Source organism: Corvus cornix, chromosome 19, assembly GCF_000738735.6.
Source record: "Corvus cornix cornix isolate S_Up_H32 chromosome 19, ASM73873v5, whole genome shotgun sequence".
NCBI lineage: Eukaryota > Metazoa > Chordata > Aves > Passeriformes > Corvidae > Corvus > Corvus cornix.
The window spans coordinates 570,036-591,770 of record NC_046348.1 but is presented as its reverse complement, the minus strand read 5'-3'; the positions used below and the strand labels follow the sequence as shown (position 1 = coordinate 591,770).

Sequence of the window (21,735 nt, the reverse complement as noted above, 5' to 3'; positions counted from 1 at the left end):
AGCTTGGCTGCCAGCACCACCTGGCAGCTTCATCACCCTGCGGGCTCCTTGTGACCCAGGGTGCTCAGAAGGAGTTTTAAGAGGATGTGAGGAGCCCTGGAGTTGTTGCTTCTCATCCCAGTCAGCATCGTTTGGGCTTATACTCACTTCTGCTTTCCAGCCAGACAGCACCCCCTTCCTACCTCCCCCAGGTCAGGGCTGCAGCTGCCCCCGTGTCAGAGGCACTTCTGCCTTCCTTCCCAAATAGCAGACTGAACTTCCCAAAGGCTAAAATGTTCTGTTCTTGCTGAAAACTTGAGAGCAAGCCCATGGCATCTGGGCACAGGCCAAAAAGCCTGTGCTGCCCTGGAGGTCAAGCTTGGGGCAGTGGAAATGAGTCTCTTCAGGCACGAGGCCTGGGGAGGCTGAAGTTGGATGTGGGACAGAGCAGCCTGTGTGTGCCAGGACAGAGCCTGTGTTTGGATGGGGAAAGAACAGCTGTGAGGTATTTGGGGGGTTGGTGGGAAGAAACACAGCAAAGTGGGAGTCAGTGAGCTCCTCTGGAAACACCAGAGATTTTTTTCAAGCTCCTTTACGTACCACTGAGGAGGCTGTGTCTGCAGTACATTCCCAGTGACCCAGGTGTTAAACTTTCCTCTGGCTGTGATGAAGTACAGTTCATGGTTTGCGTCCTCTTGTCAGCTTTCCTGTGCCCTTGGGTAGGTCTGGACCCTTGTCAGCCACACATTCCCTCTCCAGTGCTCCTCCAGGATGACTCCAGGGTTTGTCACAGCCTGAGACATTTATGTCTTCTGTATGTGGGATTTATTTCCTTTGATGCTGTAGTTCAGTGCTGCTTTAGTTTTTAAAAGATGTGGCCCTTGTGACTTGGGGATCTGCTGCTAACTTCTGGTGTGAGGAGTGTCTGTCTGCTGTGCTCTGGGGCAGCCACTTCCCTCCAGTCCCAGTGGATAGCGGGATGGCTGGGAGCCCTGCAGAGGGATTAACTCTGGCACCTCTTTCTGGGGTATCAGTTTTTCCTTCTGTGTATTTGGATCCTTTGTGCTCCTAAACAATGTGCCTGGTTCTCTCGTTTCCAGCCCTCTGCAAATGTCTGTCTCACCTGCACAGGGCTCTTCATTGCCTGCCTGCTGTGGAGGGGAGATCTGCTGCTCCTGGAAAGTGCCAGTGCTTAATATTTCGCTGTCAGGAAATCCTGGCTTGTGCTTTTCACATCCACCCCTTCACAAGAGGTAATTTTTCTAGGAAAAGAAAGTTCCCTGTGTCTACACACCTCCTCTGACAGCCAGGTGATATCTCAAGACCATGGATGTGTGTGCAAACCTAGCCAGGGGAAGTGGATACAGTGAGAGGGAGTCTGGGCAACGAGAATTCTCATCTTGCTTGCAGCAAGGAAACGTCTCTTCTAGACCTGGTTTCCATGAAGTGCCAGGGGCTCTGCCTGCTGCCCCTTTCCCTTCTGCAGAAAGAGGGATAACACCCTGTCCAGGGAGAGGGACAAGAGCTGAGGTCAGCAGTGGCTCTTCCCAAAGAAGTCGTAGCCTAGCTGAGCTGATTGGTAACCAGCTGATTGGGAATTTTGGTACTACTGATGCCAGCTCTGACACTGCCAGCCTTGGTTGATGCTACAGCTCAAAGGGTGCAGTGCCTTTATAAAGTAATTTTGTTACTACATTGGGGGAGTTTTATCATACCCAGGATAACCACATCCTTCCTGCTCCCACTCCAGCTCCCACACTGCTGCCCTGCTCAGGGCCTTGCTGCCTCTTAACTCAGGCGAATCTCAGGTGAAATTGCACTGGCCTCTGAATGTTTGTTATCGCTGTGCCCTGAGCTTTCATGTTTGGATATAGCTGCCTACGGGAAGAGAAAGTCCCTTGATTTCCAAGGAGAACTGCTTGTTTGTGCTGTGAAGTCCCTGTTTTCTGGGGGGCATTGAAGCTGTGGTGCATCCTAAAGGGCACATAATGGCAAGAATAGAGGATCTTTTCTTTAGAAGTGCTGTGGTGAGGGAAGGGGCCGTGATGGGAGATTCCCCGGTACTGGAGGTGAGTGCAGAAATCCCCGAGCGGACGCAAGAGCAAGTCCCAGACGTTCCCTGCAGCTTTGCTGGATTGCACCATCCCTCAGGGCCGTGTCAACGGCTCCTGCCCGCAGGGGAAACAGTCCCTTGAGCAGAGCTGTTGCTGCAGCAGCTTTGCTTTGTGACAGCTCCACTTCTGCTTCTCCTGACGCTTGGGATCCTTGGAGTGGGTGTTCGCCGTGCCTGGTGAGAACAGTGGGGGGGAGTTCGGGGGCAGCATCTTTTGGAGGGGTGACCTGGGCACAGTTTGTCTTTGCCATAAACACTCACAGGGATGCTGGCTGTTTCTCTGTGATGTGGTGATACTGGGGATTATCGCCCTGGAGAGCAGATGCTTTGTTTGTGTCCCACAGCTGGCTGGGAGCACAAAGAACCGAAGAACCGTGTTGGAGAGGAGCTTTGCTGCTTGCTGAAGGTGCAGGAAGGGGTAATTAGTGGAGCTGCCTCAGGCTGAGGTTTGATGGATGTAGGGAGGAGCAGGGCCTGCAGAGAAACCTCTGCAGGACTTTGAGATAATATGTGATCAGAAGAACTGAATGAACGGGCCTGCTTTGGCCTGAAGAATTGGTCACCTCCTTTCTGCTGCCTGTGGCTGACTCATACCACTGAGCGTTCCTCAGGGAGCCGGTAGCTCCCAGCATCCAAGGTACTGTGCTCGTTATAGGGCAGCCTGGAGACATATTGCAGGCAGCTGCCCGAGGGAATGCCATGTTACCGGCAGGCAGCCAGCACAGGCTGGATGCAGATCCATGGGGAGTGCCTGCCAGGGCTGGGATGTGCCAGCGAGCAACTCATACCCCTCCCTGCTGTCCTTTGCACTTCCTTGGGCTGGCACGAGGTCTTGTCTTCCTTACCCTGTTCTTTGCTCTTTCCCCTTTCTGGAATTGGAAAGTTAATCTATGGGGACTCTCCAGGGAGTGCCACTCTTCCCAGTATGCCAGTGAGCAGATGGATCCCTCTCTGCTGCCTCTTGTCTGCATTTCCAAATGAAAGTGGGTAGCTAAGCACCTTTGGATGCTGGATAAGATGATCCTAGACAGAGCCTGTTTTGTTCAGCAAGGAGACCAAATTGAGATTATTTTTTAATGTGAGACTCTTGAGTGCAGAGGTTCTGTGCAGATCTGGCTCATTAGGAAACTCTGCAGAGCTTTTGTTGCCATTGCTAAATGAGGCAAAAGAGGAAGTAAAAGTGGTTCTGTTCTGTAAAGTGGATTCATAGTTTTGTTTTATAATAAACCACAGACTTAGTGACAAGCGAATCTCCCACCTCCCTCTCTTTGTTCCACTGCATCGTTCTTTCCTCAATAGTTGTTTTTACTAGAGGAATTCCCAGAAGTATGAGAGGAACTGTTCTTCCTGTAAGTTTGTCTTTTATTGAAACATAAGAGGAAGTTCCTTAGAGTTCTGTGAAAAGGTTCAATAGGTCTCGTGGCACAGGAAGTCACATTTTCAGCATGTTTTACTAATGATGAAGTACTCAAAACTGAAGCCGGAATGAGCAGCCGGTTCCTCTGTTGGAATTCCCTGGGGAGCAGCAGCCCAGCAGGTGGGATCCCACTGCCCTTGTGCTGCCGCTCCTGCTTCCTCCCACCCCCCAAAATCCCACAGAAAAGGGCTGATACTGGAGTGATAGAAGCTGGGAAGTGGGATGTCTCACTGAGTGCTGCGACTCCAGCTTTCCATTCTGCCTGTTCCGGAGCTGGGGGGCTGGAGCCCAGGATGCTGGCCTGCATGGCAGCGTGGGCTGGAGTGAAAACACAGTGCTGGGGAAAACCTGGAGTCAGCTGGAATTGCTGATAGAGCTGCCACTGGTTTCGGTGACCCTGGGGTTCCATCTGTGTGTGTCAGTGATGCACTGTCAGGAGGAAGGGAACTGCCTCGTGTTTGGGCAAAGATGATAAAAATCCCAGTGCTTCCTGAGATTTGTCTTTGTGTTAGAGTAAGTCTGATGCATTGCAGTCTTGTCCTAAAACTTATAGAGGTAGGAATTTGATCCTTAATGAGTTTTATTATGGTCAGTTACTAAGCGGAAGAAATCCTAGGCTGTGTTCCCTGTGCGAATTGCAGCAGATGAGAATAAATCCTCTGGCTCCTCTTGGTACCGAGCTCAGCATGTGGCCACCTTCATCCCTCATCCTGTTGGAAGCTGCCAGCAGGGAAGGGACAGTGTGTGTGAATTTGAGCAGCTCTTGCTGCTAGATAAGCTGGGGACTTGCTATATATATCAAGTTGCCTTCTCTTCCCTTGTATCGATTGGCTGGGGATTTCCCTTTCTAAGAGTGCCTTTGGAGCAGCCAGCATGGCCAGCGCTGTTTTTAGAAGCAGTTAAGCTCATGCTTAGGGAGAGCACGAGATGGGAGCACTTAAGCTCAGCTGAACTTGCTGACCTGCCCACATCCTTTGAGGTGAGGTTACTAATGAAAGCAGGTCAGTGTGCGAGGCAGTACCTTCATGGGATTTTCCATTGCTGAAGTGCAAACCAGTTTTGAAGGCTCCAGATATCTGGAAATAAACGACCAAAGGCTCTGGTTTAACCCCCTTAAGCTTTGGGGGCTTGGGGTGGGAAAAGGGGTTTGTTAAACACTAGGTGAGGTATTGCTTGGTTTTAGGAGGGATACCACCTCCAGAAAAGTTTCATGAAGGGCAAGTTTCCACGTTCGCTGCCTGGCTGTGAAGAACAGCAGTGGCAACACAAAGCCCTGAGAGGGTTCCTTGGGAAGGAGGATGTCGAGGCAGTCAACATAACAAACCTCCAGGACAGTGCCTGCAAACCCAGGGTTTCCATGGGAGCCAACAGCTCTGACCACGCTCAGGTTGGACATGCAATCGAAAGGGAGCTCTTAACTTATTAATTACAGCTCTCAAGGGTTTTCATCTGCTCTTGTGGTCTTCTGTAGCTTGATGGTAAAAACCCTGAGCAAATGTTCATTGCTCTGTTTTAGGGGTTCTTCCTGTGAAGGGGGGAGCTGGGAACTTAATGTGATGATGGCACAATTATTGCAAGTTTTGGAGAGGACCTGGCTTTCCCCCAGGAGCGGGGAGGAGCGTTCAGCAGAGCCGTGTGTTCCCAGACACGTTTGAAGGGTCAGTGCTGCAGGGCCTGGCACGAGATCCTTCTCATCGCTTGTGAGGAGGCTGCTGGGGAAACTGGGCTTGGTTTGGGTGAGTCAAGAGAATAAATCCTGGTGCTTCCTTGTCCTCTCAAACCTGCTGGTGGTTTCGGTCGTAGCTTTCTCACGTGCATGCTTTTATGTGGGTTACTAAAAGACGCTTCATTTTATTCCCATGGAAGAAAACTACCCTTGGAGAAAACAGGCTCTCCTAGAAATTTTGCCAGTGGTGAATATAGTGGCACTTGAGCTCTGGCCTGGGGTCTGCCTCCAGCCAGCAGCACGTGGTTCCAGAGGTGAGGAGCCTCAGCCGGAGCTGGAACTGTCGCTGTCGCAGGGCTGTGAACCCCAGTAGTGTTACAGGACAGTTACAGGGCATGTGATCACCTGGAATAACAGCAGTATTTTTTGCTTTCAGACACTGTTTCTATTGACTGTCTGCCCCAGGAGAGATTCCAGATCCTTGCAGGCAGGCACCACTTTAGATGCCCAAGGTGTCCTGGCTGCCCTTTACCAAGGGCTATAGTTCCCCCCATCCACCCTGTCCTCTGGCTACAGGAACATGCCTCAGAAACCTTAGGACTCCTAAAGTAATACCACATGGGTATGTTTATGCACCTGTGTAAAAGAATAATAGTTATATTTGTAATAACAACAGGGCTGAAGTTGTGTTGCTGCTGTTTGGTTGAAATTATTTTAAAATACCCACATGTTGAGTGCCAGGACATGGGTGCTTGGGAAAGCCCTGAGCTTGGCTGGGAAAAGCTGTAGTGGGGTGGAGAGGGGAAGTGGCACACTTCAGGACTTTATCTTTGGATTTCAGGGCCTTCTGGTGCATTTAGGTCACATCTCTCAGGTTTTTTCTGCAGTCACAAAGATTGCCTTTCAGAAAAAACTGGCGTCAGAGACTCCCCGAGTTGATGGGAGTTAAAGGTGAGTTCTCCTGGTGCATAACGAGAATGGAGTGTTTGCACAGAGACCAGTTTAGACAGCACTTCTCCGGCCTGGAGACTTGGGATGTGACCTCAGCAGTGCAAGCACTGTTTCCTTGAAGCTGCTGCCTTCCTGAGACTGAGTTGAAGTCAGTGCACGGTGCAGAGGGAGGCACCAGGGCTGCCAGGGCAGCATGAGAGGGAGCCCAGCGCCCACACATCCCTCCCTCCGGAGCTGCAGGGCCCCCAGGAACCGGCAGGAGCCTGGACTGCAGCTGGGATGGGTCCATCTGCACTGCTTTGGGTAGGGACCAGGCAATTGTGTGTACTTGAATAAAGGCTTAATTGTGACTTGAAATGTCCCAACTGCCTTTTTAAAGAAAAGCAAACAAAGCTGGAGAACAACAGGCTGGAGTTACAGGGAACTTTGGAAATGTTTGCCAAAGCTGTGCTTCCTGTCTGTGTCAGTCCGATGGTTATGGAGTTCAGCTTGGAGCCTTGCTTTGAATTCCTTCTCTGCCAGCTTGGGATGAAAGACCTGGAGGGTGGGCATGGCACGGGGGCAGCAGGGCTCTCTCGGTCCGTGGATCCTCCATGTCCCTCTCTGCGGCTGCCTCGGGCTGGCAGGGATGGGGAACGATGGCAGCGCCTCCGCCAGGCCCCGCTCCTGTCCCCGCTCCTGTTGTCGGTTTCGGAACATGGAGGAGGAGAGGAGGCAGACGCTGACCTGGCAGGGGACCATCCCCGGGGTGCTGCTGCCACCTGGTTCCACCGGCTGCCCCAGCCCCGTGCCACCAGAGCCACAGCCCTGGGAGGAGAGGGGAGATGAGCTGGGAAACTCCCGCCTGGTCTGAGCTCTGCTTCCTTCACCGTCACTGTGTTCCCCTTGAAACTCCGATTTCACTGTCATTAATGGAAAGAGCAGAGTCAGCTGGCAGGCAGGCAGGCAGCTGAAATTAATTATGCTTAAAATCATTGCAGAGATGGATAGCAGTGCTCGTTAGGGGTCTGGCAAAGGGCGGAGCTCTGCTCTCTTCCCTCATTATCCCGTACACCTTGATGGCATCTGGGTGACACTGCTGGACCCTCCAGCTGGGGTCTGTCAGAATCTGCCTGTGTACCCCCATCTCACAGAATCACAGAATGCCTGAGTTGAAAGAGACCTTAAAGATCATTTTGTTCCATCTTGCAAGTGATATAAGCTGTTTTCTGGCTCCTCTGTGGATCCATCTCTCCTGACTCCTGGCTGAGCAAGATGTGGCAGAGGAAAGGATGGGACAGACAAAATGCTGTTGGGGACATGGTCCTGCAGCTTGGATGCACCATAAGGATCTCCCCCTCCCCTGTTTCTTCACTCTTCTGCAAAACAAGTTGTCATTAGACTGCTTTTTTAGTCCCCAGGCTAAGCTGTCCCCTGAGCCCGACACAGAGGTGGCTGGCAGGTCTTGGCTCCAGGTGCATCCCTGGCCCAGCCTATCGAGTTCAGCATTTTTTGAATTCTGGTGGTGTTTTCCTCCCCCAGGCTCAGGTCTTGTTTGCCTGTTTCCCCCCACCCCCAGCTCTCTCCACACCCTATTCTACATTCCTGCATCCTTCCGTCCGTGGCTTCCACTGTTCCTTCCACCCGCAGCAGGCCTCATTTCTACACTGTTCAGCAGCACGAACCCCCAAGCTGCCTGTACCCCAGTGCTACTCCTGCCCCGGTGACCCCTGCTCAGCTCAGTGGCCCCTGTTCCCACCAGCAGCTCTGCCCCAGGTCTGTACTGCTCTTCCCAAGCTCTGTGATCCCCAGCCCGTCTCTCCTCTCACATATTTCCTTTTCCAAAATTTCTCCTGTTTGCTCTCCCTTTTGGCAGTGGTGCATCCAGGGCAGCTCTGGGGTCTGGGCCTGCCCACAGCCGTGCGGGCTCAGGGCTTGTGGCAGAGCTACTCTGGACTTTGCCAAACCAGAGCTTTGCTTGTATTGGGTATTAAGCCTGTGGCTGCTCCAGGCACACCTCTGATTTCTCCAGCCTTCTTTCCTCTTCTTTTTTTACTGCAGAGGACCTTGTTTCTTTAGAGGGGAAAGGACAAAATACAGTGTCAGCATCCCCTCCTGCCTCTCTGCATTCCTTCTGGCACTCTGCTCCTTTCCCTGTACCAGGCACAAGTTCTCCTCTGGTTTGTCCTCTCCTCTCTGCCTCTGTGCTGTCTGTTCCTCCCTGTTGCACTATTCCTCTTCCCCCCTTGCTCAGTTTCTCACCTGCCTCTCAGTCTTTCCCCGTGCCATGTACTTTCCGCCCTGTTAAAAGCAAAGCTCACCTCTGCTCCTACTCACCTCCTGTGCCTAATTTTTTTTCCCCACTTCCAGGATAAGTCCCTTGGACACAGCCCAGTCAAAGTGAAGTCCCTCATCTCCTCAGCCTGGAACTGCTGCTGCAAAAACCCTGAGCTTGGCAAAATCTCCATGTTATTCTCCCCTCCTTCACCATTTGGAAGGTTTGACTCCGTGGCAGTTGTGCTCCTGAAACCCTGAACTCACTCTGCCCATTCTCTCCTTTGCTCTGCTGCTCCTCCTGCATTTCCTTGGGCATTTGCTGTCCCAGCAGGGCTCTGGTTTCTGTCCTGTTGCTCTGTGTAACCTTATCCTCACATGCATCCCCAGCTCTCCTTTGCAGCTGGCACAGGCATATTCTGTCCCTCTCCCCCTGTGCCTGGCTGTCAGTCACAGGCCTGGATAATCTGTCCCTGTGTTCCCTGTGTCCCTCCGTGGCTGATCCCAGCCTCCAGCATCCTCCCTGTACAGCTGTATGGGCTTGCCCTGGGAATGGGCATGAGGACCAGCCCAGCACTGGCCGCATGTGGGTGTGTTTTTGAGGGCTTTTCTCCTGTAGAATGGTGCAGTCAGGAGCATTCCTGGCTATGGCAGCTTTCCCTGAACCCTGCAGTCCTGCAGAGAGCTGATTGATGTGTCCTGGCCTGAGCTCTTGGGAACAATCCCACATTTGAAACCTAGCTGTTCCCACCTGGAATGCAACTGGAGCCTCATCAGCCTTCAAAGAGGTCACGATTGCTTTTAAATATGAAATGCTTTCAAGATACTTTAATCATGACCTGACTCTTCAGTTGGATGACCAGGAAGGGTTTGCAAGCTGTGACCTTCTCCTGGTGGCTGTGGGTGAGGCGGGGTGGGATGTGGTTCTGTGCCAGGGCTGAGCGAGGCCATGGCCGTGCCTTGCTCTGTGTTGGCCTGGGACCATCCCCTGGGACTCAGGACGGGCCATGCAGTGCGATGGCAGGTGGCCCCCTCCCCTGGGGTAACTCCTCTTGCCCTCCCCACATCTCCCAGGTAGGATAACTTTGAACATGAGACTCAGTCTGTGACCCTGAGCCCCTGGTCCTGGGAAGAGCAGCTGGAGGTTGGGGTGTGCCGAGGGCACCGAGGGCAGCTCTGCTCACCCAGAGCCTGTGGAGATTCATGTATTCAGACCTGGACTAAAAACAACCATTTAATGAAGTTTTAAATACTCCAAGCAACAAAAAGGACAACTTTTCCCATAAGCTTGATGGAATTTATTCCATTCTGAAACTTCATCTACCAGTAATTGGTTTGAGATCTGTCCTTTTCAGGGACTGATACTTTGCATAAATAGTGCAGTATATTGAAGAATTCTTTTATTATCTTCGGGTTTTTAAGCTACATAGGTGAGCTGGTTTTGCTTTGGATCAGTACATGGGATTGGTCTTCCTGCTCCAAATGTGCTGGCTGAGCTCTGGCAGTTGTAGCCATGGTCCCAGCAGTGCTGGGGACAGAAGTGCCACCAATCTGTCGCCTCTGCCATCACTGCTGATATATTTTTGCAGTAGACTTTTGCCAGTCTCTGTTGAGCAGCTCATGTGGAGGTGCCTGTGAGATCCTCTAAGCTGCACTTTCAGCAGCCCTTCATCCGTGGGTAATTCTGCATCTTGGAATTCAGCCCTTCCCCCTGGTTAGACCATAAATTATGATCCCTTCATGCTGCAGAGCAATCTGAATACTTTGGCAACTCGTCACCATCATCTGGTATTGCTGTGACATTCCTGGGCTCTGGTAGCCCGATCTTTTCTTTTTAATGGTTATTCAGCAGCAAAGGAGTTTTGTTGTTGAAGAGCAGCTGGTCGTGGCCTTCATTAGAAACAGCCCTCTGAGCTGTAATTTTGTTTAAAATAACAAAGACCGGCCCATACAATTTGCTTTGCATGTAACTGTGGGGTCTGACAATTATATTTTTAGCCTCTAATTAGTCGGGAGGCTTGAGATGGCTGTTTCTGTTTCGTTTGGGATCACAGTAAGGCTAATAGGTTTCCTGTTTTTTTCCTTCTAACATCCCCTGTATAATATTGGACTTGTTCTTCCCCTTTAAGTGCATCAGGACCAACTCCACAATTTTAGCTGAAGTTAAAGCAAAAATCTCTGCCTGGGGCAGATGCTGAGCGCAGAGAGCTCCGCTCCAACTGCAAACAATTGCTGGAGTTTTATGAGCAATTAAAATCGAGTCTCCTAGCAGGGAGCGAGGAGGTGCCAGGGGCCACCCACCTCGCCTGGGGCACCCACGACACCCCTGCAGCCGGGAAGCCTCAGCCAGCTCTTGCTCCCTTTCCCAGCTTTCCAAAGCTCCATGTGTGAATGTGCCCCGATGGGCATCCTCCCTCCTTCCCACAGGATCTCTGCTCCGTGTTGTGCTGGCAGGAGCGGGTGCTGTTCCTCATTATTCCGTGTTCCCTGCTCCCGGCTCACCATTCCTCGTTATTCTGTGTTCCCTGTGCCCAGCTCACCGTTGTTAATCCCACTGTGCTGGAGGCAGGACTCCCAGCTTTTTTCAGAGGTTCCCGTAAATCCGCAGCCCTGTGCTTTCATGGCACCTCCATGAGAGCTGGGGAGGTGGAGGAAGTGATTCTCCTGGGTTTTGAGAGCCCGGTTGTTTGTGTGGATTGCTGGGATTCCCGGTTCCTGTTGCATCCTGGCTGCAGTTGCAGCTGAGAGGGGACCTGGGTGTTGCAGTCCAGAGCTGCAGTTCGGAAGAGGAGCAGTCCTTTCGTGGTGTTTGTGACAGTCTGGCTGGGGCCAAGGCTGAGCATCCTGGAGGATGCAGGCAGAGCTTGGTCCTGGCCAGGTTGTTCCAGCAGCCTCTTCTGCCATCTGCAGGAAATGGGGACAGGGGTTTGCAGACACTGCTCCAGTCCCTGCCACTGTTCCACACCAGGAGGGGCAAAGATCCCTGCAGGCAGTATCGTGGTTGCATAAGGAAGTGTGGTGTGAGTCACATGAGCAGGAGGCTATGGGAGAGCAAATGAAGGGTTTTACGAGTGTTCTCAACTCTGACACAGCTTTATTATCTGAGGGCTTGGCTCCCAGACCGAGAGTTCCAGAGGAGGCTACAAGCTATAAAAATGCTCAAGAGGAGTGAGTTATTTTCTGTACTTCCCCCAGCCCAGGTGTGTCAGGTGGCACCACCTCACCAGCCCCACCAGCAGCACCAGTGCTGTCCTGTGTCTCCCTCCAGCGAGCGATGGGGAGGGCAGGCAGCTGCTGGCCCCACGCTCTGCCCATGACTGTGCAGCAGCAGAACAGCCTGAAGCTCTGGGCTTTGGGGTGACTTGGGGCTGAGAAAACTCAACATGAGCTGTCAGTGTGCACTGGCACCCAGAAACCAGTGACGGGACAAGGGGGAATGGGGTCAAACCGAGAGAGGAAATTTAGGTTGGATATATTGGGAAGGAATTCTTCTCTGTGAGGGTGGGGAGGCCCTGGCACAGGGTGCCCAGAGAAGCTGTGCCTGCCCGTGGATCCCTGCAAGTGTCCAGGGCCAGGCTGGACTTGGAGCAACCTGGTCTTGCCCATGGTAGGGGCTGGAACAAGATGAGCTTTAAAGTCCCTTGTAACCCAAAGCATTTTGTGATTCAGTGATTCCATCTGTGTGTGAAAGGCAATTGTTCTCTTTTATCTTCTTTCCAGTGCCATCCTTTTTGTCTTCGCATTCTCTGTCCCTGGTCCCCTCTTCATTTAATTCTGTAGCATCAGCCTCCACCTTGGCATAGCAGGTGGCCAGCCCCAGCCCATCCCCTGTGACCAAGATTTTAAGGGGAGCTTCTGACCTGGATTTTGGGGTAATCCAGCCTCCTGCATGGGAAGCAGCTCTTTGAGCAGCTGCCAAACCTGACTTCCACAGGAGAAGTTGTTGGTTCCAGCCCAGAGAGGTGCTGGACAGCATTGCTGTGGGCAGCTGCCACCTCTTTCCCAAGGGCTAGAGACCCTGGGCTGGAAGCCACAGGGGCAGAGCCAGCAGCCAGTGGGACATGGCAGCCTTTGCAAAGAGGAGGGCCATGGCCAGCCCTGGAACAGGGGGGTGCATCTGAGGTGCCAGCACAGGAGCACATGGAACTGCACTAGTGCTCGAGCAAGGCTGCCTCCTTGGGGTAAGGCTGCAGGTCCTCAGAGGTACAAGCAACACTTGGGGGTTTGTGGTATCTCCTGGCTTTTTCTCACCCCATAAATCCTCAGGAACCCCTTCAGCTTTGCCCCTGCTCCCACAGGAGGAAGGCGGCCCTGGGGACACAGGAGCAGCAGCATTCCAGCAGGCTGAGCTCATGGGGCCGGAGCCCCTTGCCTTCCTCTCGGGCAACTGGCTGTCCAGAGGAGCTGGGGGATGGGAGCGAGGAAGAACCTCCTCACCCATGATGAAGCCGCAGAGTTTCAGTTTCTGGTCATTACTGACTTGTACAAGGAAGGAACTGAGGAGCTGCACTGGCCAGTAGCAGTGATTGGATGCATTGGCACAAAGCACACTGCAGGAACTGTACTCCTGTTGTTGAGAGTTGTCAATAACTCAAGTATCTTCAGATTCAGTGACAAAAGCATATTTAACATTTTTCTTCCCCACAAACTAATTGTGCTTCTCATGTCACTTGCAAGTCACTGGTTAGCAGTGACTCTCCTGGTGGCTCCTGCTGGAGGCTCTCCTCTGTGAAGGCTGATATGTGAGATCTTTTGCTAAGTAGTGGGAAAAAGGCTTTTACAGTTCAAAAGGGCCAGACTGATCTGGGTTTGAAGGGTGATAGTGCAGTATTTGGCTTTTTCTGTTTTCATAGAAAATTTGATTCCCAGTGTGGGGGTTTTTTTCATAGTTTCCTGGAACTTGGTGGTCTGCTTTTAAATATGACAGAATGGTTTGGGTTGGAAGGGACCTTCCAGACCATCTCATTCCACCCCCCTGCCATGGGCAGGGACACCTCCCACTGTCCCAGGCTGCTCCAAGCCCCAATGTCCAGCCTGGCCTGGAACACTTCCAGGGATCCAGGGGCAGCCCCAGCTGCTCTGGGCACCCTGTGCCAGGGCCTGCCCACCCTCCCAGGGAACAATTCCTTCCCAATATCCCATCCAGCCCTGCCCTCTGGCACTGGGAAGCCATTCCCTGGGTCCTGTCCCTCCATGCCTTGTCCCCAGTCCCTCTCCAGCTCTCCTGGAGCCCCTTCAGGCCCTGCAAGGGGCTCTGAGCTCTCCCTGGAGCCTTCTCCTCTCCAGGTGAGCACCCCCAGCTCTCCCAGTCTGGCTCCAGAGAAGAGGCGCTCCAGCCCTGGGAGCATCTCCATGGCCCCATAAAGATAAGAATTAAATACAAAGATATATTGCACAAGTCTGGAGTCCTTTCTGGCTTCCCATTCCTTTCTCCTGTCCTTTCCTGTTGAGTGCATGGTGGGATGTGAGAGATGAACTGAAAGGCCAAGGATAAGGATTCCAACCTGGGCACGGCAGCAGCAGGGTGGGAGCAGCTGTGTCACGGTGGGAATCACATCTCAACAATGACTCCTCAGTGCTGGCATTCAGCTTGGCCTTCTGACATGTGGGTGTCAAACCTGACTTAATTCTGGGCTGGGAAGGAAATCCCTGAGCGAAGGAAAGCCTTGGGCAGGTATTCAAAGCTCCTCTGTAGCCAACAAAATTCCTGAGTGGCGGAAGGAGGGGGATTCCCAGCTGGGTTGCGTTGTGTGAGATGTTTAGATAATCTTCAGTTGCACATTTGTTGGCATTTGTATTTCATCTGAGGAGGAAAAAGGTTAAAATTAATGGTGGCAAAATTTATGGAAGACCTTGAGCATTCCCAGAGCTCTGATGTGCTACAGGGGACTGGCAGAAATCAGGCTTGGTTGGTGAGCTCTGAGCCATCCTTGAGCTACACCAAAATACTGAAGATCCCTGCTTAAAATATTGTATTTAAAAAACATTGGGACACACATGTGCAGATTTCTGTGCTGCTTCACAGAATTCCAGAATGGTTTGGGTCAGAAGGGCCCTTAAAGGCCATCCAGTGCCACCCTGCCATGGGCAGGGACACCTCCCACTGTCCCAGGCTGCTCCAAGCCCCAGTGTCCAGCCTGGCCTTGGGCACTGCCAGGCCAGTGAGAGGCTGTTCAGGCAGGTCAGTGGTACCAGGACAGGAGTGCCCAGGGCTCAGCCCATCCCTGGTCCCAGTGTTTAATTGTGGATAATTCCATCCCCTATGTGGGGCTGGAAGAGCAAAGCAGAGGCAAAATGTGGGCAGATGAGAGAGATGTTGGTGATCAACTGATTTTGTATTGGAGACACCTGAAAACCTTGAGGAAGGGTCTCTTCCTCCATGGAGCTCCCAGGATCACCTGTGGGACCATCTGGTCCTGTTGGGAAAGATCTTCTTGGAGCAGGACCTTGTTCAAGTCTTGCTGCTTGGCTTTTCCCTTCCTACAAATACCTCCTGTGACCTCCCTCGAGCGGGGAACTGCTGGTTTTTCCTGGTACTTGGAGTGTTTGCATCCTGCCCCACCTCCCAGGCATGACCAGATTGGATTTTAGAGGTGTTTTCCTCCCACCACCACAGCAATTTTCTCCAAACGCTCAAGTTCCCTGTGAAGCATCTTCCACAGGTCCTTGAACCACAATGACCAAGTCTGTCTTCCTTCAGCTCCCTCCTGTGGGCTTTGTACCTGTGGGGCAGTGGATGCTGTGTGCTTATGTGACAAGTCCTGGGTGCTGTGTTAGTGAGTGACTGAAAGGATTTGGTGTCTCCCCATGATGCTGAATCTGATTTCCAGCAGCTCCTGGAAAGGGCACGAAGCAGAGGTTGGCAGGGATAGGTACAGACAGGGCACTGGCCTCAGGGCTTTTGATTTTTTCCCCTCTATGTTCACACTGGAGTACCATTCCTGTAAATTAAACTTCTAAACTAAATTCCTGTAGGTTAAACTTCTGCTCTGGGTTGTCTCCTCTTTGCTGCAGGTGAGACTTGTGGAGGAACAAGAAGAGACTGAGCTGTGATTGAACCAGAAGGCTTTGGACGGTGCCTGAGGATGGTGAGTCCATGTCCTCTCTACAGGATGGACCCTGAGGGGCTGGAGCGTGTCCAGGGCAGGGAATGGAGCTGGGAAGGGGCTGGAGTCCCAGGAGCGGCTGAGGGAGCTGGAAAGGGGCTCAGGCTGGAGCAAAGGAGGCTCAGGGGGGACCTTGTGGCTCTGCACAAGTCCCTGACAGGAGGGGGCAGCCGGGGGGGTCGGGCTCTGCTGCCAGGGAACAGGGCCAGGAGGAGAGGGAACGGCCTCAGGCTGGGCCAGGGGAGGCTCAGGGTGGACAGCAGCAGGAATTTCTTCACTGAAAGGGTGCCCAGCCCTGGCACTGCTGCCCAGGGCAGGGGTGAAGTCCCCGTCCCTGCAGGGGTTTAACAGCCCTGTGGATGTGGCATTTGGGGACAGTGGTGGCCTTGGCAGTGCTTTGGGGATGGTTGGACTCAATGATCTCAGAGGGCTTTTCCAACCCAAATGATTCCATGATTCTGGTCTGCCTCTGTCCTCTGTGGGTGGTCTTGTTCTTTGTGTGTCCAAATCTTGTACTGCAGCTAAACGTAGAAGAAATACAAGAATGAGCAAGAAGGGTGGAACAGTATTGTGTATTATATGCAATAATGTAACAGAGAGGATTTATCACTGTCATCGAGATGCTGTTAATAGGATACATTTACCCCTAAACCTCTTATTGGAATATATGGGGAAAAAAAGTTAATAAGACTGGAACCCCCTTCTGTCTCCCTGGACTACTGACATAGTCATCCAGTTTTTGTAGCTTACTGATTTATTTTTTCTTTAAATCTTACTGCTGGGGTTTCTCATTGTGTTCCTCTGTCGCCTCTCAGTGAAGGATTTCACACCATGTTAATAACAGCTCTGGTGCCACCAAAGGAGCAGAAATTTCACAAGAATTAGTCACAGAAAAATGTGGTAGAAAAGAATCTGAACCACAGCCAAAGCAGCCAGATTGCTGATAAACTCGGATAAAGGGCCTCTAATGCCTCCGGCAAGAAATAACCCAAAATACAAGGGATCTGCTGGGAGGAAAAAAGCTGGAGACTGGGAATGTTGAAAGATATGCTGAGAGTGTCCTGAGGGGGGTAGTTTGAAGAGGGGTGATCTGCATGTGGGCTGTGGGTGGGCAGAGCCTGAACTTGCTGCAGTGACATGGATCAGCACCAGCTCCATGTTGTTGTGGGGGACAGAGTGCTGAGGAGAACAGCAGAGACACACAAAGGGCTGGAAATTCAGATCGAGGACATGAAAATTTAGGTTAACCATGTTAGAAAAAGTAAAAGATAAAAATCTGGCAGAGTGCTCGAGGAAATGGTGACGTCCCCTGAGGGATTGTCCCCGATGTGTTTTGTTAACAACTGGAATAGGAAAGGAAACGTGCTCTCTGCATTAGCTGAACTCTCAGCTCGAGTAGTTACACACACAGCATTTTTGCTGTAGTCCCTGTCCTTGTGCTCCTGGTGCTGCCTCAAGATCTCCTGTGCTTCCCACTGGAAGAGCTGATCTCCACGTGAAGGGTGAAGAACTTGCTCTGGGGTGGAGAGGTGAACGTCCTTGCCTGTCATAACCTGATAAAGGATCTCACACTTCAGCTTGGAGCTGCCCTGGTGCCCCATTGGAGGTGTAAAACCCAACAGCTTCTCTGGGTGGGACTGAGTTGAGAGGGATGCAGATGTACCCAGATATGAATGAAAAAAAGGGAGCAAACTCATGGAAAATGCATCAAAAATCCCTGCAGGAAACACAGAGAAGGCCAGGCTGGGCCCCCTGAGGACACGGCTGGTCAGACATTGAAATGACAGGGCCCAGTGAATGCTGCAGGGGAGCGTGGCTCAAGTGTGTGCCCTCACCTGGCAGGACCTACAGCTCAGGGACTTGGTATTGCGAAACTATTTACTGATGTTTTATGAGTCTTTGGTAGGTTTTCCTTCCATGAATTCCTCAGGCTTTCAAAAACCAGGTGAAGATTTGCAGTTGTGTCAGAGCTGTGCTGCCGAGCACCTCTTGCTTTGTTTTGGAACCAGCCCAATGTTGTTTTGGGTGGTTCTTGTATTGGGAATAACAGTAAGGTGTGGTGCTGCCTGTGAGCATCTCCTGCCCTTCAGGACTTTGTAAATCTCCACACATTCCCCTTGGACATCTGAAGAGCACTAGTCTTTTAAATTCTCTGCAGCGAAGCCACCTTTAGTTCTCATCACCCCTCCCTGGACCTGTTTTGGGTTTTGTTTGAGTGCACAGACTGGAATTTTGGATTTACTAAAACATAGAAGCTTTTCCCTGTACTCCTTTCCTGTGTCTGGACAGACCTTACCCTGCCATGGCCCTGCCCACCCTTACGTGTAATCATTGTTCGGATTCTTCTACATGAGAGGGTTTCCTGCTCCTTATGAGTACCCAAAGATTACTTTTACTGTTTCACAGGACCTTCTGAAAAGGTTGTTTTATATTTTATTAAAATGCTCCTGTGATTTTTTGAAAATTATTTTTTCATTTTGGAAAAAATAAAGCAACCAACAAAAGTGCCCCGTCCCCAATTTCACCCACTATTTTGGGAAGAGACACTGGGCTTTTTGTCTCCCATGACAAGGGAGAGAAAGTGACTTGTAATTGCAAGCTGTAGAAATAAGCACTTACCTCCACCTCCTTACCTGAGCTTCTGTCAGCAGCTGAAGGCAGAGAGCTGCTGGAAGCTCCTGCAGCCTCCTTGGAGTCCTTCTGTGACCTCTCTGGAGGGCTGTGGCTCCCGAGTTAGACACAGGGAGGGCTGGAGGTGGGCTGTGGGTTAAGGGCTGCTTCGGGGCTGGCTGGAATCCCTGTTCCCTGCAGGCATGCTCAGTGCTTCCTTAACACCCTGCGTTCCCTGCAGGCTGAGGCCACAGCCCCCATGCCCTCTGGTTAGCAAGGGCACCCCCGAAAGCTTTGCCTCTACTCAGCAGCACCCCAGATGTGCCTCACCAGCTGCTCTCCCCTTCCTGCTGCTCCAGGTGCTTGGTCAAGTGTCAGCAGCTTGGATTGCACTACTCTTCCCATTTTTCCCCAAAACAGCCACTGATGGGAATGACCTTGAAGACAGCACTAGTGCTGGTTTAATCCTTAACTAATGGAGCCCTAACGAGCACCTTGGTACCTTAATACATTACTTAAAACTGGCAGGTGGGGTGGTGCAGGTGCTGTGCTGGCAGCTCAGTGCTCAGCTCCCACAGCAGCCTTCCCTCTCCTGACTGCTGGGATGCTGGCTCTGTAGGCATCTGGTTCTTACCCCGGGGAGGCCATGATTTATCCCAGGTGGGGATTTGCAGCCAGCCCTCGTCCCCTCCTGTTGGGGCATGGAGTTGACAGCCCGTGACTTGGGCCCTTTTGTCCCTGTCCTCAAAGGTTTCTTGCTGCATATTCAGTTCCATGCTCACCTCTGGGCACCTTTCTGAACAAACACCGAATGCACTATTACAGATCTGTAAGCTCTTCTATCGTCCTATCCCGATTAAAAGATGACACTCACCATCCCAGTCCTGACTTACAGGGTATATAAGCAGTAACTTCTCTTCGCACAGGTTTAGGGTTTTATTTCCACCTCAGGCTCAGCAGCCTGCCGGTTCACCCACAAACATCCCTAGGCTTTGAGGAAATGAACTATTTATGTAGGGGGACCTGAAACAAAGACGCCCTTTGTGCAACAGAAGTAGGGGAGGCAGAACAAGAAGTGCCTTTGGCCACAGCTCGTCAGTCCCAGCATCAGCTTATGGAGAGAGAGAGAGAAATACGTGTCTGAGTGCAGCTCATCTCACCCATTGTAGGCATCTGCCAGGCAGAAGGAGAATAAATTTTAACTTTTAGAATGAGATAAATGATACAAGTCTCTCCCTTCCCCTCCTTACCTGGAAAAAAAAAATCTAGATAACCAGTTCCTAGCTTGATATTCACTGAAAAGAAATATTCAGACCTGGAAGGATCTAAAGTAGAGTATCCTGATGGCCCCTCTGCTGCTGGAGCCCCTGGCTGTCAGACAGAGCTGCCCTGGCTCCTGCTGACTTGCTTCTCATGTCCTGGAATTCCCTTCCCAGGGCAATCACCTCCTCCTGCCAATTTTTCTGTTGGTTTTCTCCAGCTGGAGGCGGATCAGGGCAGTCTGTGCAGTGGATGTGCTACCAGGGACAGGGCTGCACATTCGGATTTCTGCCTTCCCTCCCCTCCATCTGTGGGGTGATGCCCTGTGCTGGGGTGATGAAAAGCTCACCCTTAATCTATAGAAGGGATGGGTGCGGTGCCTTCTGCCTCAGGAGAGCGTAATTTTATTTGTGGTGCCAAAGAGAAATAGAGGATAAAGCTATGTCAGGGTTGGGAAGGGTGAACGTGTCTGTGGACGGCTGAGTCAGGTGTGCTGGCAGCTCCCTGCAGTGAATGGGACCAGTTTTTCTCCTGGAATCATGGAATGGTTTGGGTTGGAAGGGACCCAGCCAGGTGGGAATTAGCTGCTCCCTGGCCCGCACTTTCCCAAACTTGCAGAATGCTGGACCAGCCACTGGCAAAATGGTTCATTTCAGGATGCTGACTGGCTCCAGACTGTGAGAGAGCTTTCAGCATCCTGATGCCTGTCCCGTGCTCCCAATGCAGATTCATTGGGCAAGTGGGACCAAATGTTCCCTGGGAAGCCTGTGCTGCAGGCTGGGCTCCTGGTGCATGCAGGTGTGTCTCCACAGGGAACATCATCTCCTTTGGAGGCTGCAGGATGGCCCCTTGAGTGCCAGTCCTATCTTTGCCAAGCCTCCAAATCCCTTTTGGGACCTTCAGGAGAAGGCTGCAAGGTGTTTGCCTGCAGTGTGGACCCAGGGATGTCTGGAGGGGTGGGAGGAGCAGCACAGAACAGTGGGCAGTGCTAGTGGGAGGGAAAAGGGGCTGCCCTTAAGAACATGCTGCCCGTGTTGTATTCAGCTCCTCTTCCTCAGAATTGGGAAACACTTTGGATTTTGGTTGGGAGATGATGAGGGAGATTTCTCTCTCTGCCCACATGAACACACACACTGAGAACACTCAGAAGCCCAGTTCTGTGAAATAACCTTCTCTTCCTCAGTGGTCTGTGACAGTGGAGCAGACCCCAGCTGGGGAGGCGCCTGAGGTGGCAGTTGGGAGATCCCTCTGGCTAAGCCAGCTAAGGAGTGTGGAGCACTCTGCAGTCCTATGCTGGACCACTCCTGCCCTTGCCTGGGTCACTGGAGGGAAAGGAGGGCAGGTATTTTGGGAACTCTTGAAGGAAGTGAAAGCAGAGTCTGAATCAAGTTCCTCTTGAAAGTCCGTGAAGCCACTGAACTTCCGAGCAAGGTTTCTGCTCTGCACCAGGCTCAGTGTTTGGGCAGAAGTTTCTAAGTCATGTATGAGTCTTTTTATGATACCAAAAGTGCAAGAATATTTCAGTGAAAGCAGAAGAAGTTCTATTTGTGGCTGTTCAGGTCAGCTTAGGTTGGAAATTCAAAGTACTGATCTGACGAGCAGCCCTTTAACTCTGCACAGCTGCAGCTTAGGGGGGTTACAAAGGTCCTTCTGCAAACAATCCCTGTGCCAGGCCCTGAACTGAGCCTTGGCCCTAAAAACCTCACTGTGGGTTGGAGCAAACCTCTTACCTACCTTGTCTGTGGTTTTGTGTGTTATAAACTCCGGTCTTGCGCTGTGTGCACTTAACAGCAGTGTGTGCTCACACCCTGCCCAAGAGACTCCCAGCCTTCAGCTGTTCCCCAGACGTGCTGTGTTGCTTTTCCCCTGACACATGTCAGGAAAAAGAATAAATATTGGCTTTACAGTGTTTATGGCCACACTCTCTCTCCAGTATAAAAGGTTCCTTCAGCTTTAGCTGCTCTGGTTTCTCAGCATTCCCTCCAGAGGGGAACCTGCAGCGAGCAGAGCACCTCTCCTGCCACTCACTTTTGGCCAAGACAAATCAGTCACCTCATCCATAACCCTGTCCTTATCTGTAACCCTCTGTTCGTGTCCATAACCCTCTGTTCTCCTTGTGTTTTGGTTTTTGGGTGCCAGCTGGAGTCAGTTGCCCCAAGGATGGGCAATGCCTGACATTCACCCACTGTGCTCCATGTAAATGGTGGAGTGGGACAGAGCGGGGCTGAAATGGGATTTCATGGCTTATCTCCAGGTGTGGCTGTGTGTTCTTCTAAGTCTTCTTTCCTAAGTGGTGAAGCTGGTGTAACTATGGGAGTCTGTGGGATTGTTTTGTCAGCAGGGGAGTTCATGGAACTGAATTTTGCCCTGCAGTGACAGT

At 51.8% G+C, this 21,735-nt stretch overlaps 1 protein-coding gene across 2 annotated transcripts in view; it reads left to right on the top strand.

The window, feature by feature from the left end:
- MTMR4 (myotubularin related protein 4) overlaps positions 1 to 21,735 on the top strand; it is a 43,347-nt gene that overhangs the window by 5,526 nt on the left and 16,086 nt on the right. For both annotated transcript variants that reach the window (XM_039563086.1, XM_039563087.1), the window contains exon 2: positions 15,394 to 15,467. In XM_039563086.1, the coding sequence (XP_039419020.1) occupies positions 15,465 to 15,467 (3 nt within the window). In that variant the 5' untranslated portion in view covers positions 15,394 to 15,464. The remainder of the gene's footprint in view (positions 1 to 15,393; positions 15,468 to 21,735) is intronic.